This window comes from Erythrolamprus reginae, chromosome 9 (genome assembly GCF_031021105.1).
Source record: "Erythrolamprus reginae isolate rEryReg1 chromosome 9, rEryReg1.hap1, whole genome shotgun sequence".
NCBI lineage: Eukaryota > Metazoa > Chordata > Lepidosauria > Squamata > Dipsadidae > Erythrolamprus > Erythrolamprus reginae.
This window is the reverse complement of record NC_091958.1, coordinates 53,795,210-53,812,251: the sequence shown is the minus strand read 5'-3', so window position 1 is coordinate 53,812,251 and position 17,042 is coordinate 53,795,210. Positions and strand designations below refer to the sequence as shown.

At 45.1% G+C, this 17,042-nt stretch overlaps 1 protein-coding gene across 4 annotated transcripts in view; it reads left to right on the top strand.

Annotated features, from left to right (window-relative positions):
* SDK1 (sidekick cell adhesion molecule 1) overlaps positions 1–17,042 on the top strand; it is a 601,127-nt gene that overhangs the window by 564,340 nt on the left and 19,745 nt on the right. For all 4 annotated transcript variants that reach the window (XM_070761314.1, XM_070761317.1, XM_070761313.1 and 1 more), the window contains exons 41-42: positions 12,659–12,823; positions 14,122–14,259. In XM_070761314.1, coding sequence (XP_070617415.1) covers positions 12,659–12,823; positions 14,122–14,259 — 303 coding nt within the window. The remainder of the gene's footprint in view (positions 1–12,658; positions 12,824–14,121; positions 14,260–17,042) is intronic.

The following is a 17,042-nucleotide window of genomic DNA, read 5'->3' as shown; positions in this document are numbered from 1 at the left end:
AGAGGTGGAGAGGGAGAGATACTGTAGATGATTGATAGGTAAGTAGGGAGATGGATGGATGGATGGATGGATGGATGGATGGATGGATGGATGGATGGATGGATGGATGGATAGACAGACAGACAGACAGACAGACAGACAGACAGACAGTGGATGGATGGATGGATGGAGAGAAAGAGAGAGAGAGAGAGATAGTGAGTGGATGGATAGATAGATAGATAGATAGATAGATAGATAGATAGATAGATAGATAGAGAGATAGATAGAGGATGGATAGATAGATAGATAGATAGATAGATAGATAGATAGATAGAATAATGATGGATAGATAGATAGAGATAGATAGATAGATAGATAGATAGATAGATAGATAGATAGATAGATAGATAGATAGAGGATGGATGGATGGATGGATGGATGGATGGATGGATGGATGGACGGATGGACAGACAGACAGACAGACTGACAGACAGACTGACAGATAGATTATTTATTTTTCCATTTATGGAAATGGAGTGGCGTGTGGGTGCGCTTGCACATCGGAGTAAGATGTGCTTTCTGCACATGCCCAGGAAGCAAAATCTTGCAACAGGACGCCCGTGTGCGAGAGATTCCAGTGATTTTTGGTGATTTTTTTTTTGTTGCTTCCACCCATGTGCCGAAGCAAAAAAAAAATCATCAAAATCTCACAGGCCTGCGCATCTTCTCACAAGATTCACTTCCTGCACATGCGCAGAGGCCAAATCTCACTCCGATGCGCACACCCGCCCGCTGGTCACCCAGAGGTGTGTGCACATCAGCACTTGCAGCAGCGGTAAGTTGGACACCCCCCCTGCCTGCCCTTCCCCACCCCTCTCTCCACCCCTCCCATTATCCCCACTAATGGACAAGGCTGCCCATTCCCCCCCCCCTGTCCCGGTCTTGCTGAGCCCAGCTGTTTTTCCACCCGAGCGCTCCTCTCTCCCGTCACTCCATTATTTTCCCCTTAATTTCCAGAACGTGGCTTCGCTAACCGTTGTCGCAACCCAGTTAATGAAACATGCTTAGCATTCAAGGATCGCCCTTCCCCGCCCCTCTCCCCTTCCCTCTCCCGTCCACCAGTCACTGGAGCTTGTAGCCCACTTTTTCATCCATTTAAATTAATTAACGTTCTGAATAAAACAAGACTATCTAAGGGTGGGCCATCCATCATAACAAAACGGAGGCAGATTTAAGCTTCACGGTGGTTTAAAAAAAAATTTATTTTTTTTTTAGAAGCGTTCTGCTCTTCTCTCGGTCCAATTCATTTCCTTGAAAGCTGCCCGGGAAAATGTCTCAAGACAGATATTAATTGGGAGACTCGGAGTACTTACATTTATGTCATATTTCTGCATTTACCCCCCTGGGGAAGCAAGAGTCGTAACTATTCCACCAATAGAGGTAGTAGTCCTCAATGTACAACAGCAATTGTGGGTGTGGCTCGCCAGCCATGTGTCCAGGTGGGTGTGGCTTGATGATCAGGTGACCGGGGGGGTGGCCTAAAGGTCATGTGACTGGCTTAAAGGTAGCCAACTTGATGCCACGGACGTCAAGGGTTTGGGTTAGGGTGCCTGGCCTGGCCTCCCCTCCAAGAGATACAATTTCCCCATCCATTTACTATGACTGTACATGCAAAATATTCTATTTAATGTTATGTATATATGTCATATGTGTACATACATATTACACACAGGCACACAAAAATATGCAATATCTACTATATAAACTGTCTGTACATACACATACAGTTTATATAGTAGATATTGCATATTTTTGTGTGCCTGTGTGTAATAGAGAGGCCCCAAAGAGGCTTTTCCCTGCTTTTTCCGGCCCTGTTTACTCCCAGGAGATTCCTACAGAGGCCCCATGGAGGCTTCTCCCCACCTTTTCCAAGCCCTGTTTCCTCTCAGGAGATTCCTAGAGAGACCCCACGGAGGCTTCTCCCTGCTTTTTCCGACCCTGTTTCCTCCCAGGAGATTCCTAGAGAGGCCCCACGGAGGCTTCTCCCTGCCTTTTCCAATCCTGTTTCCTCCCGGGAGATTCCTACAGAGGCCCCATGGAGGCTTCTCCCCACCTTTTCCAAGCCCTGTTTCCTCTCAGGAGATTCCTAGAGAGACCCCACGGAGGCTTCTCCCTGCTTTTTCCGACCCTGTTTCCTCCCAGGAGATTCCTAGAGAGGCCCCACGGAGGCTTCTCCCTGCATTTGCCAACCCTGTTTCCTCCCAGGAGATTCCTAGAGAGGCCCCACGGAGGCTTCTCCCCACCTTTTCCGGTTACAGTTTTGGAGGCTCGGGTTTGTAAGTGGAAAATGGTTCTTGAGAAGAGGCAAAAAAATCTTGAACACCCGGTTCATATCTAAAAAAGTTCGTAAGTAGAGGCGTTTTTAGGTAGAGGCACCACTTCTTTCTTTCTCTTTCTCTTTCCTTATTTATTGTCATTCTCAGCCAGGAAACTCCAAAGCTCGCCTTCTCCACTCCCCCCTCTCCCAATAATCTCGGCATTTCTCAGTTTCAAAGGAATCTCTTTTTAATACCCTCAAGGTATAATTATTTGATTTTTTTTCCTTAAGAGCATTAAAGCCACCCTTCCTGGGGAGCGATAGATCTTAAAAGGCATGAAATAGACAGATCTGTGGATTTTAAAAAATGGAACTTAAACCCTCCAGAGCCTATCAACGGGGCATTCCGCTCTCAATTGCCAGAAGTTTGCACAAGCTACCAGAACTGGCACTGGTGGAACTTCAGGCCAAATTCGATCTCGTGTCTCCACCCAGGATGCTAAATTTGTTCAAGCAAACAGGCTACCCCATTGATCACATATTTCCAGTGACGGGTTCCTACCGGTATAGTCAGGTACTCAGAACCAGTAGAAAAAACTTTGGTCAGGTACACAGAACTGGTAGAAAAAAATTGATTTTTTTCCCTTTTCTTTCCCTCCTGGGCTCTGGGTATATTTTTACTATCGCAATAAATGAAATTGAATGTGTATAATTTTAGAAGAGCTGTGCGCGGGTTTGTGTGTGTGTACATACACATACAGTTTATATAGTAGATAATGTATATTTTTGTGTGGCTGTGTGTAGTATGCACGTACACATATGACACATATACATAGAATTAAAGGGTATATTTTGGATGTCCAGTCATAGTACATAGAGAGGGAAATTGTATCACTTTGAGGCCAGGATAGGCCAAGCACCCTAACCCAGTGTTTCCCAACCTAGGCGACTTGAACATATCTGGACTTCAACTCCCAGAATTCCCCAGCCAGCATTCGCTGGCTGGGGAATTCTGGGAGTTGAAGTCCAAATATCTTCAAGTTGCCAAGGTTGGGAAACACTGCCCTAACCCAAACCCTTGATGTGATTGACAGCAAGTTGGCCACCTTTAAGCCATGCCCCCTGGTCACATGATCGTGAAGCCACTCCCAACTAGCCACATGGCCAGCAAGCCACACCCACAAAATAAGCCACACCTACAGTGTGATAGTAAACATTTTTGCAGCCCTTCACTGCCGGAGGGACTTCTCCCCACTTCGTGTCTTCCCCTGAATAACAGACAGGTGTCACATCAACAGCCTGTCAGCCTTCGTTTGGCATCTTTGATGGCTTCTGATGGCCAGGACTGTGGTTTCACCTCCTTAAAAAAAATTCACATTTTCACGTGGTTTTCCCGGGGCTCCTTTCACAGGAGGAGCCTTCCGTTGAGGGCTCAGCTGCCGACATTGATTGACATGTGACAAAGGCCAGGTTTTGCAATGTGACCCTTGCCATGCTCACACTCAGGGGCCGGGGGAATGCAACGGTGGTAAGACAGTCATAAAAAATGGCAGGTTTCCATCAACCAATACCTCTAAGGTGGACGGAATTAATCAGTGGCGTCCACCCTGTCAGGTCCTGAAGCCGAGGAGGTTTGACTGACAGTGAGATTCAGCCCACGGCAGCGATTAATTGTCCGTGAAATCACACTCTTGCATTGGTGCAACGTCTGTTCTAACACCTGCGACTCACAGAACCACTGCTCCCCCCTCTCTCTCATGCGTGTGTGCGCTCTCTCTCATTCCCTCCCCCCTTCTTTCTCTCTTTCTCTCTCCCTCCCTCTTCACTCTTTCTCTCTCTCCCTCCCTCTCTCTGTTTTTCTCCCTCCCTCCTTCCCTCTTTCTTTCTCTCTCTCTCTCCCTCCCTCTCTGTCTTTTTCCCTCCCCTTCTCTGTCTTCCTCCCTCCCCCTCTCTCTCTCTTTCTCTTTCTCCCTCCCTCCCCCTCTCTCTTTCTCCCTCCCTCTCTCTGTTTTTCTCCCTCCCATTCTCTCTCTTTCTCTCCCCCTCCCTCTTCTCTCTTTCTCTCTCTCCCTCCCTCTCTCTGATTTTCTCCCTCCCCTTCTCTTTCTCCCTCCCTCCCCCTCTCTTTTCTCCCTCCCTCCCTTTCTCTCTCTCTCCCCCACCCTCTTCTCTCTTTCTCTCTCTCCCTCCTTCTCTCTCTGTTTTTCTCCCTCCCTCTTTCTCTCTCCCTCTCCTTCCCTCTCTGTCTTTTTCCCTCCCTTTCTCTGTCTTTCTCCCTCCCTCCCTCCCTCTCTCTCTTTCTCCCTCCCTCTCTCTCTCTTTCTCTCTCACACACACACTGAAGGATAAAACCTGGAGGTAGGGTAGATAGGCCTTGCAAGCTGAGATCTTCTTCAGAATCCATTGGTAGCCAGATAGAAGCAATGCGTCCTTTTTCCTACTTCTCCTTTTAAAGTCAAAACAATAGGCTTGAAAACTGAATTATGATAAAGATTAATGAGTTAACGTGGGCATATATTATTCCCCATGGCAAAGAGAAGCAGAATTAATTGTTTGTTTCTTTGTTTTGTCAAGTACACATTGCTGATATACAAGGATATAACAATATTTATTTACATGATACTAGTAAGAGAGGGTCAAATCGATTCTTTCATCCAAAGAAGAGAATAGATCTAACTTTGGTTCTATTTTGAAATTGCTTCCAGATTTTGTACTTGCAACGGCGGGGGAAAAAAATAAATTTTGTTTTTGCTTTTGTTAACTAAAAAAATGGCTCATACATACTGTTGTGTGAAAGCAAAAAGTTGTGGCTGTGATGTTGTTGTCTTCTACCGTGATAAAGAGAGTTGGAAATTGGTGTCTTTTTCTTCCCTTTTTTAGCAACACAGCCATTTTTTTAAAAAAGTAGTTATTCTATTTTTATTTTCTATTCTTCTATTTCTACTAGTTTTTTCTCATTGTTCCTATCATCCTTTTCCTCCCACTTAGGACTGTATGACTGTAACTTGTTGCTTGTATCCTAAGATTTTTATTAATATTGATTGTTTCTTCATTGCTTGTTTGAGCCCTATGACAATCATTAAGTGTTGTCCTACATGATTCTTGACAAATGTATATTTTATTTTATGTACGCTGAGAGCATCTGCACCAAGACAAATTCCTTGTGTGTCCAATCACACTTGGCCAATAAAGAATTCTATTCTATTCTACTCTATTCTACTCTAGTCTGATTCTTGACCAATCTATATTTTCTTTTATGTCCACTGAGCTCATCTGTACCAAAGACAAATTCCTTGTGCGTCCAATCACACTTGGCCAATAAAGAATTCTATTCTATTCTATTCTATTCTACTCTACTCTGATTCTTGACAAATCTATATTTTCTCTTATGTCCACTGAGCTCATCTGTACCAAAGACAAATTCCTTGTGTGTCCAATCAAACTTGGCCAATAAAGAATTCTATTCTATTCTACTCTACTCTGATTCTTGACAAATCTATATTTTCTTTTATGTCCACTGAGCTCATCTGTACCAAAGACAAATTCCTTGTGTGTCCAATCACACTTGGCCAATAAAGGATTCTATACTCTGTTCTTCTCTGCTATTCCCTTTAATCTCCACTTTCCAAATAAATGTGGCCAATGGAAGCCTATAGGAAAAACAGACAAGGGGACAGATGTTTCTAAACAGAAAAGCAATTGAAAGCAATTCTCTTGCAACCCCATAACCAGCTGGGCTGCATCTCACAGTACATTAAGCAAGAATTGATGGGGAGTAACAGCACCTATTTTAGGGGGCGTATGATTTAACAGGACAAGCTTTCTTTTCCTTCAACATTAAAAAAAACACGCATTTCTTCGGTTATTAGCCTTTCGCGTGGAAGCCTCCCAGTCAGGGTAAAGGAAATCGCCAGGCAACCTGGAGAACCCAGAAAAAGATTCTCCCTCCTGCCTCCTTGGGGGTAGATCTACAGAAGCAAAGCCGCCTTTATCCGAATTGTTTTCCAACCTTTTGGGATGAAACCGTTGGAAGAGGGAACATCAATTGTGATAGCTTGCCTGGACGGAAGAGTTACAAAAAGAACTACGATGCTTACTTGAGAATATTGAACCCTTTGGTGGGGGAATGGATGCTGGATGGAAGAGGGAGGGGAGGGAGGGAGGGAGGGAGGAAGAGAGGAAGGAAGGAAGGAAGGAAGGAAGGAAGGAAGGAAGGAAGGAAGGAAGGAAGGAAGGAAGGAGAGATGAAGAGTGGGAAGGGAAGGGACCGAGGAAGGGAGGGAGGGAGGGAGGAGAGATGAAGGGTGGGAAGGGAAGGGAAGGGACAGAGGAAGGAAGGAAGGAAGGAAGGAAGGAAGGAAGGAAGGAAGGAAGGAAGGAAGGAAGGGGAGATGAAGGTTGGGAAGGGAAGGGAGGGAGGGAAAGAGGGAGGAAGGAAGGGAGGAATAATTGAGGAAATGGGAGGGGAAGGAAGGAAGGAAGGAAGGAAGGGAAGATGAAGGTTGGGAAGGGAGGGGGGAGGGAGGGAGGGAGGAAGGGAGGAATAATGGAGGAAATGGGAGGGGAAGGAAGGAAGGAAGGGAAGATGGTTGGGAAGGGAGGGAGGGAGGAAAGAAGGAAGGAAAGGAGGAAGGAAGGAAGGAAGGAAGGAAGGAGAGATGAAGAGTGGGAAGGGAAGGGACCGAGGAAGGGAGGGAGGGAGGGAGGGAGGAGAGATGAAGGGTGGGAAGGGAAGGGACAGAGGAAGGAAGGAAGGAAGGAAGGAAGGAAGGAAGGAAGGAAGGAAGGGGAGATGAAGGTTGGGAAGGGAAGGGAGGGAGGGAAAGAGGGAGGAAGGAAGGGAGGAATAATTGAGGAAATGGGAGGGGAAGGAAGGAAGGAAGGAAGGGAAGATGAAGGTTGGGAAGGGAGGGGGGAGGGAGGGAGGAAGGAAGGAATAATGGAGGAAATGGGAGGGGAAGGAAGGAAGGAAGGGAAGATGGTTGGGAAGGGAGGGAGGGAGGGAGGAAAGAAGGAAGGAAGGAAGGAAGGAAGGGAGGGAGGGAAGATGAAGGTTGGGGAGGGAGGGAAGGAGGAAGGAAGGAAGGAAGGAGGGAAGGAAGGAAGGAATAATTCTGGCACAAGCTCCCTAATGTAGGAAGGACCTAAAGTAGCAGGATGCTTAGCTCCATGGTCAGAAGAAAAATGAGTGGATCATGGCTGAATTTCATTTGGAAAACTCAGGAGGGTCCTCCTACCTGGGAAGAGAGGGCCCAAATGATGAAAGAGGATGCCTTAGCAAGCAACCAAGACTGACCCAAAGGAGATTTTTCCAAAAGGCAACTCACAGACTTTCTTGGCGTTTTGAAAACGTTCTGAAGAACTTTCTTCAGCTCTTTAGCTTTTTTTTTAATGAAAAGAAAAACATCTCCAAAGGAAAAATAAGAACCCCCCAAAATTATCCCATTACCAGTTTGGGAAAAGCATCTTTTCCCAAAAGCCACAGCCAGGATGATCGAGAATCTCCATTGAAGTTTAAACTGAGACGGCGCTTCTCAATCGAGGCAGCTTCAAGACGCATGGCCTTTGATGTTTGTGGGGGGAAATTTTTTTTAAGTATATTTTTAAAAAGATGTGTGGCCTTCACTCCTACCAGCTCTTAAGATTTCCTGTTAAATAGCAGTATCAAATTACCTTGAAAGAAATCTGGAGAGTAGAACAGGTTCGGGTCAAAATGCGATCCAGCAGCTAGCAGAACTGATAGATTTTTCCCAGCCGATTGAAATTCTCTTTCCCACCCGACTACCGACAAGTGGCTGTTCTTGAACCCTGGGTTTTAATGGCAGCAATGAATTCTGCAGGCTTTTTTAACGCTTTCTGCCATCGGGACGTTGTCTTTATCAAGGGTTAGAAAAATGCCGCCTGCCCACATACAACCCTAATTTGGAATTCTCTTTCCATCTTTCCTCGACAGTCCTATGTGTTATCTTGTGCCGAATAGAATAGAATAGAATAGAAAGGAATGGAATAGGAATAAGAATAAGAATAGAATAGAATAGAATACTTCATTGGCCAGACAGACACAGAAAGAGACAGGGAGAGAGAGAGAGAGAGAGAATGAGAGACACAGAGAGAGAGAGAGATACAGACAGACAGACAGACAGACAGACAGACAGACAAAGTGGGTGTGGAGACAGAGAGAGGCAGAGACACAGAAAGAGACACACACAGAGACAGACAGAGAGAAAGAGAGCGAGAGAATGAGAGACACAGAGAGAGAGAGAGATACAGACAGACAGACAGACAGACAGACAGACACACAGAGTGGGTGGGGAGACAGAGAGAGACAAAGACACAGAAAGAGAGAGAGACAGAGAGAGAGAGAGAGAATGAGAGACACACACACAGAGAGAGATACAGACAGACAGACAGACAGACAGACAGACAGAGTGGGTGGGGAGACAGAGAGAGACAGAGACACAGAAAGAGAGAGAGAGAGACGGAGAGAGAGAAAATGAGAGACACACAGCGAGAGAGAGAGAGATAGACAGACAGACAGAGTGGGTGGGGGAGACAGAGAAACAGAGAGAGAGAGAGAGACAAAGTCAGAGAGAGAGAGAGAGAGAGAGAGAGAATTCTTTATTGGCCAAGTGTGATTGGACACACAAGGAATTTGTCTTGGTGCAGATGCTCTCAGGGTCATAAAAGAAAATATACATTGGTCAAGAATCATCAGGTGCAACACTTAATGGTTATAGGGGACAAATAAGCAATGAGGAAACAATCAATATTAATAAAAATCTTAAGAATACAAGCAACAAGTTACAGTCATACAGTCCTAAGTGGGAGGAGATGGGTGACAGGAATGATGAGAAAAAACTAATAGTACTGGTAGTGCAGACTTAGTAAATAGTTTGACAGTGTTGAGGGAATTATTTGTTTAGCAGAGTGATGGCGTTCAGGTAAAAACTGTTCTTGTCTCTAGTTGTCTTGGTGTGCAGTGCTCTGTAGTGACGTTTTGAGGGTCGGAGTTGAAACAGTTTGTGTCCAGGATGTGAGGGGTCTGTCAATATTTTCACAACCCTCTTTTTGACTCGTGCAGTCCACAGGTCCTCAATGGAAGGCAGGTTGGCAGCCATTGTTTTTTTCTGCAGTTCTGATTCTCCTCTGAAGTCTGTGTTGGTCCTGTTGGGTTGCAGATTTCTTTCAAACCAGCCAGTGATAGAAGTGCAGATGACCGACTCAATGATTCCTCTGTAGAACCGGATCAGTAGCTCCTTGGGCAGTTTGACCTTCCCGAGTTGGCGCAGAAAGAACATTCTTTGCGAGCGCTCCAAACTATCGAACTATCCATCGCTACCTCTCTGTCCTTTGTCTTTTGAAGTAAATAAAACTCTTGGCCGCCTTTATTGCCTTGTAAAATTATTTATTAAGAGCCTCCATCTTTTATTTGATCCTCTGCATTCCGCATGGAGAGTTACCCCAACTCAGAGGGGGGTGGCGTTTGGCTGGATTTACGATCCGTCCCTGGCAAATCCGCTGTGGATTTTTCGGAGGAGAAATTATCTGCTCCCTCCTGCGGTTGCTACTGCTAAAAGGTGGTTGGCTTTTTCAGTTCCCGGCCCACCGCCTCATCGTTGGGGGCTTGCCAAATACCATCGTCAAACAATAGGCAACGGAGCACTTATTAATCACTGTCACCAGGGCTCAGAAGCTAATACCTTTCTGAGCTGAAATTTATGGGCAGCCAAGTTTAGAGTTGAATCGGGTTTTTCTGCTAGTGCAAAGCCTCTGCATCAAGAACAGGTAAACGAATACAAGAGGAAAGAATCCCAGATAATTTGTTTCAGGTCCAATGAAAGGTTATTTCAGGGCTTTTAGAAAGTACTTCAGGAACCTCTGCAGTCTTGCCTATTTATTTATGTATTTCCGGGGTGCCTGGTTCTCTCCAAGTTTGGTGGCATTCTTGGCGACATTTCATAGAAACATAGAAGATTGACGGCAGAAAAAGATCTCATGGCCCATCTAGTCTGCCTTTTTTCTACTATTTCCTGTATTTTATCTTAGGATGGATCTATTTATATTCCAGGCATGTGTAAATTCAGTTCCAACCACGTCTGCTGGAAGTTTGTTCCAAGCATCTACTGCTCTTTCAGTAAAATAATATTTTCTCACATCGCTTCTGATCTTTCCCCAACTAGCCTCAGATTGTGCCCCCTTGTTCTTGTGTTCACTTTCCTATTAAAAACACTTCCCTCCTGAACCTTATTTAACCCTTTCACATATTTAAATGTTTCGATCATGTCCCCCCTTTCCCTTCTGTCCTCCAGACTATACAGATTGAGTTCATGAAGTCTTTCCTGATAAGTTTTGTGCTTAAGACCTTCCAACATTTTTGTCTTAGGACCCCTTCAGTTTTATCAATATCTTTTTGTAGGTGAGGTCTCCAGAACTGAACACAGTATTATTCCCAATGTGGTCTCACCAGCGCTCTATACAGCAGGATTACAATTTCCCTCTTCCTGCTTGTTATACCTCTAGCTAAATGTCCTTTAAACACACACTCAGGAATCTTCATGTTTTCCCCAGACAGCTGCATCTCTGCACAATGAACTTAATAGGATAACAGCATTTTGCCAGCAAAGCATTTCTGTAACCTCACACATAGGATTTCCACCATTACAAACATTGATTCTCCACACCTCTTTACCCATAAATCCTCACATATACTGTCTGGATGTGGTCAACTGTTCCCTAGAGATATTAAATGTCTAGACTTTCTTCCATAAAGATATTCACCTTCTAGAACTTTTCCCATAAAGAAATTCCTGTCTGCTTCGTGACCTTCTTATCCTTGCATCTAATAAGCGTTCCTGGTCCCCAGTGTCCTCCTCCTCCTCCTCTGAGTCAGACATTACCCTAATTGGGGTTTCTACAGTCTCTGGTGGTTCCGCAAGTTTCTCAGGTTCCAATTCTCCCTCACTCTCATTCTCTGACTTAGCTGCCAAGAACACTGGCCTAGGGTACCAAGATGGACCCAGTTCATCCTCCTCAGAATCTGGGACTCAGCTGGTCATAGACCACTCACCACAATTGCTAGCTTGTTTCTCTGCATTGGTAGTTTCTTAATTACAGCATTGTTTACTTCCTGGTTGTTGGTCTAGTGAAGGAGTCTCAAAAATTGACAACTTTAAGCCTTGTGGACCTCAGCCAGCTGTGGGAGTTGAAGTCCACAAGTCTTAAAATTGCCATGTTTGGACACCCCCTTGCATAACTCAAATTCAACCCAGACATGACGGAGTGGCTGTGGGTCTTGCCTCCCAAGGACAATTCCATCTGTCCATCCATTACCCTGGGGGGAGAATCACTGACCCCCTCAGAGAGGGTTCGCAACTTGGGCGTCCTCCTCGATCCACAGCTCACATTAGAGAAACACCTTTCAGCTGAGGCAAGGGGGGCATTCGCCCAGGTTCGCCTGGTGCACCAGTTGCGACCCTATTTGGACCAGGAGTCACTACTCACAGTCACTCATGCCCTCATCACCTCGAGGCTCGACTACTTTAACGCTCTCTACATGGGGCTACCTCTGAAAAGTGTTCGGAAACTTCAGATCGTGCAGAATGCAGCTGCGAGAGCAATCATGGGCTTTCCCAAATATGCCCATGTTACACCAACACTCCGCAGTCTGCATTAGTTGCCGATCAGTTTCCGGTCACAATTCAAAGTGTTGGTTATGACCTATAAAGCCCTTCATGGCACCGGACCAGATTATCTCAGGGACCGCCTTCTGCTGCATGAATCCCAGCGACCAGTTAGGTCCCACAGAGTGGGTCTTCTCCGGGTCCCGTCAACTAAACAATGCCGCTTGGTGGGACCCAGGGGAAGAGCCTTCTCTATGGCGGCCCCGGCCCTCTGGAACCAACTCCCCCCAGAGATTAGAATTGCCCCCACCCTCCTTGCCTTTCGTAAGCTACTTAAAACCCACCTCTGCCACCAGGCATGGGGGAATTAAGATTCCCTTTTCCCCTAGGCATTTACAACTTTATGCATGATATGTTTGTTTTTTTATATTAAGGGGTTTTTAATCGTTTTTATTATTGTACGCTGTTTTATGATTGCTTTTAGCCGCCCCGAGTCTTTAGAGAGGGGCGGCATATAAATCAAATAAATAAATAAATAAATGAACGAATGAATGAATGAATGAATGAATGAATAAATAAATAAATAAATAAATAACGGAGCGAACAAACAAACAAACCAATCAAACAAACAAACAAACATTAAATTTGGTATTAATCTCTGCTCAAAATGAAGTTGGAGTCAACCATGTGAAATGACCAGAAGTGGCCACCAAACCTCCTCATTCTTTTGCTGCTTTTGCAGATGAAGGTGTGTGGGACCTGTTTGTGAAGAACATCCCGCGGAGTGCCACCTCCTACACGGTCGGCCTGGACCACCTGAAAGAAGGAGTGAGCTACCAGTTCCGGGTGGCAGCGGTGAATGAGTTTGGATACGGAGAACCCAGCGCGGCTTCTGTAGCCATCTCAGGTTGGTAAACGCCATTGAGCATTCCCTTCTACTAGAAGACCTCCAAGGTCCCTCCCAACCTTGTTGTAATTATTATTATTATTATTATTATTATTATTATTATTATTATTATTATTATTACTTAAAGGGAGTGGTCAATAATTCCCTAGAGTTAGCAAATTACAGACTGCTTCCTTTTCCCATACAAGTATTCGTGTCTTTTTCCATGTGCCGCCTCTGTGTTGGTTGAGGCAGGCAGGATTCCCTTGGGTACCACTTGTTGGGGGTCAAGGGAAAGGGAGGGTCTTGCCTTCTCTTTCTGCTCAAGATCCCCATGGACAATTGGTGGGCCACTGTGTGTCACAGAATGCTGGACTCGATGGGCTTTGGCCCCATTCAGCAGGGCTCTTCTTAGGTTCTTAGGTTCTCTCTGTCTTTCTCCTTCCTTCCTTCCTTCCTTCCTTCCTTCCTTCCTTCCTTCCTCCCTTCCTTCCTCCCTTCCTTCCTCCCTCCCTTCCTTCCTTTGAGTTGAGGCAGGCAGGGTTCCCTTGGGAACCATTTGTTGGGGGTCCAGGGAAAGGGAGGGTCTTGCCTTCTCTTTCTGCTCAAGATCCCCGTGGACAATTGGTGGGCCACTGTGGGACACAGAATGCTGGACTCGATGGGCTTTGGCCTGATTCAACAGGGCTCTTCTGAGGTTCTTACGTTCTCTCTATCTTTATGCTTTCTGCTTCCTTCCTTCCTCCCTCTCTCTCTCTCTCTCTCTTATTCACTCTCTCTTTGAGTTGAGGCAGGCAAGATTCCCTTGGGGGTCCAGGGAAAGGGAGGGTCTTGCCTTCTCTTTCTGCTCAAGATCCCCATGGACAATTGGTGGGCCACTGTGTGTCACAGAATGCTGGACTCGATGGGCTTTGGCCTGATTCAGCATGGCTCTTCTTATGTTCTTAGTCGCCTAAAGTGGGCATCTAACAGAGGCTTGTGGTCTCCCTACTCCTCCTCCTCTAAATCAGACCCTACTGTCATTGGCATATCTGCCAACTTTGATGGTCCTTCAGGTTCATCCAGGTCTATCTCTCCCTCACTCCCACTCTCTGCATCAGCTGGCAAGACCACTGGCCCAGAGTACCAAGATGGAACTGACTCATCCTTTTCAGAATCTGTCCTTACCAGAGTTGGTCAAGGTCCACTCACAACACATGCTTGCCCTTTCAATCCATCTTCTCAAAGGAATGAAGGAGATGCCTCAATGAGGTGAGTTGGGGCCAAACACAAGTGCTCTGGAGCTGACCCTTCGACCGGTTGGTCCTTCCTCCCTACAGCTTACACAGAGTCCCCTTTCTACGAAGAGTGGTGGTTCCTGCTCGTGGTGGCCCTCTGCAGCCTCATCCTCATCCTGATGGTCATCTTTGCATTGGTCCTGCACAACCAGACCAAGAAGTACCGAGACAACAACACAGGTGGGCTGTCCTCCCCCATCCCCCTCGGACCCTTGGACCCTTCAGCCTCTGACATAGTGGAAAATAATAATTTTATTTATTTATTTATTAGCTTTGTATGCCGCCCCTCTCCGCAGACTCGGGGCGGCTAACAACAATAAAAAGACAACGTAAACAAATCTAATATTAAAAAAATCTAAAAACCCCAATTTAAGAGATCAGTCATACATACAGTCATACCATACATAAATTTTATAAGCCTAGGGGAAGGGAATATTTCAATTCCCCCATGCCTGACGACAGAGGTGGGTTTTTAAGAGCTTATGAAAGGCAAGGAGGGTGGGGGCAACTCTGATATCTGGGGGGGAGTTGGTTCCATAGGGCCGGGGCCACCACAGAGTAGGCTCTTCCCCTGGGTCCCGCCAAACGACATTGTTTAGTCAACAGGACCCGGAGAAGGCCAACTCAATGGGACATAACTGGTCGCTGGGATTCGTGCGGCAGAAGGCGGTCCCGGAGATATTCTGGTCCGATGCCATGAAGGGCTTTATAGGTCATAACCATGTTTCCTCATCCAGGGGTGTGCTGCTGCCTGGATTTGGGGGGGGGGGGCATAGTGGGATATCAAAAATGGAGCTCCACCCCAAAGCATCCAATTTGCACTGAAAGATGTTGAAAGAAAACGCAGGGTGTTTTCTTTGGGCAGCCTCTGCGTTCTTCCCGAAAGCGTTTAAAACCCCCAAAGCCGGTGATTCTGCTACAAACCAAAGTGTCTAGGGAAAGTATCAGGAGATCACATCTGGAATTAATTCTATGTGATCTGGGTTTCTGCCTCCCCCTCCTTTCTGAATGGCTATAATATTCCCTACAACAGAGGTCTTCATAGCTGGCTGGAGAATTCTGGGAGTTGAAATTCACAAGTCTTAAAGTTGCCAAGTTTGGGGACCTGTGCTCCAGAAAAATAAAATGAATAATGCTTGAAAGCTAAAGTTTTGCCAGAAACCTTGGTTTTGTTTGGTAGTCGGCAGGAAGGAGGGTTAAGACTGTTGTGTGGAATGGAGCATTTTGGGATGTTCACTTAGGTTGTGAAAGTAGCAAGGAACACCTTAGATTGTCGCCTTTGAGTAAGTGATTATTTTGTGAGTGGCCATTTTAATCACGAAGGCACCTTTACGACAATGCTCAAAATGTGCTTTCCAAATTCTAAGTGAGATGTTTCGGTCATTTCACTGTTCTATAGCTGCTCCCTTCTAGGATGTGGGTGAATTCGATGACCTGCTTGTTTGGACTCCATTGATATGGGGATGGTTTGGAGGTTCTTGGAAAATCCTTGGTCAAGTCACAGGAGTGTCAAGCCACTGCCACCTGGTCACATGTCCAAAAAGCCACTCCGACCTGGTCACATGACCATCGAGCCACACCTACACAATAAGCCACACCCACAGTGTGGTAGTAAAAATGTTGGCAGCCCTTCACTGTCCTCATCTAATCCTTGGGCCTCCTGGTCTTGTCCCAGGACTGATCCCTGCCTCCAACCCTACACGATACCCTTTGGGCATTTAAGGGGTGACTTGATCGAAGTGTATAAAATCTTGCATAGGATAGAAAAGATGGATAGAGAAAAATTATTTTCTCTATCACACAATACTAGGACGAGGGGCCACTCCCTAAAGGTCATAGGTAAGAAAGTGAGGACAAATCAAGGGAAATATTTCTTCACCCAGAGGGTCCTTGGTTGACGGAATTCACTTCCAGAAGAGGTTGTGACAACTGTCAGCCTGGATAGCTTCAAGGCAGGATTAGACAGATTCATGGATGCCAAGTGTATCGGTGGTTATTGAAATGGATGTCCATGTGCCGCCTCTATGTTGGTTGAGGCAGGCAGGGGTCCCTTGGGTACCATTTGTTGAAGGTCAAGGGAAAGGGAGGATCTTGCCTTCTCTTTCTGCTCAAGATCCCCATGGACAATTGGTGGGCGACTGTGTGACACAGAATTTAATTATTGATTTTGTCCAATACACAATGAGGGTTTTAGTGGGCATACACATAGTAAAATACATAATGAAGGTTATAGAGGATATACTCATACTAAAATATATCTAAGAAAGAATAGAAGAGACGATATGGAAATAAAACATATCAATTTATTTATTTATTTATTTATTTATTCATTCATTCATTCATTGATTTATTCATTGATTTATTTATTTATTGGATTTGTATGCTGCCCCTCTCTGTTGGACTCGATGGGCTTTGGCCTGATTCAGCAGGGCTCTTCTTAGGTTCTTTTTTTAAAAAAAAACTTTATTTAAGCTTTTATTATTTAAAAACAGAAAGTCAAATCGTTACAGATCCAGTACCGTTTCTGTTATCACATCATTATTACAATTCCTTTCATTGTGTCATGAGTAAACCAAATACAGTACAAATAAAATCCTCATATCAATATATAACGGAATGTTGATATTTCTTAGTCTTTGAGTTCTTATGTCCTATGTTTTATCAGACGGAATTCCAGCACGTTGGAAAAAGCATCCTGGCCTTGCATGTTTCATCCCCAGTGGCTGAGTTATCAGCACTGCAGGCTGAACTCCTTGTTTAGATTCCTTGGGTTGCCTCCTGCGTTCTTTTTTTTTTTTTTTGAATTTAATAAATTTTATTGGTTTAAAATACTTATATACACATTTACAATAACATAAACAAATCATAAAAAACAAAACAAGACTAAACAAACACATACAAACAAAATTAATAATAATAATCGTAATATAATTAATTACTTATTTAGGTACAGTAAACAATAA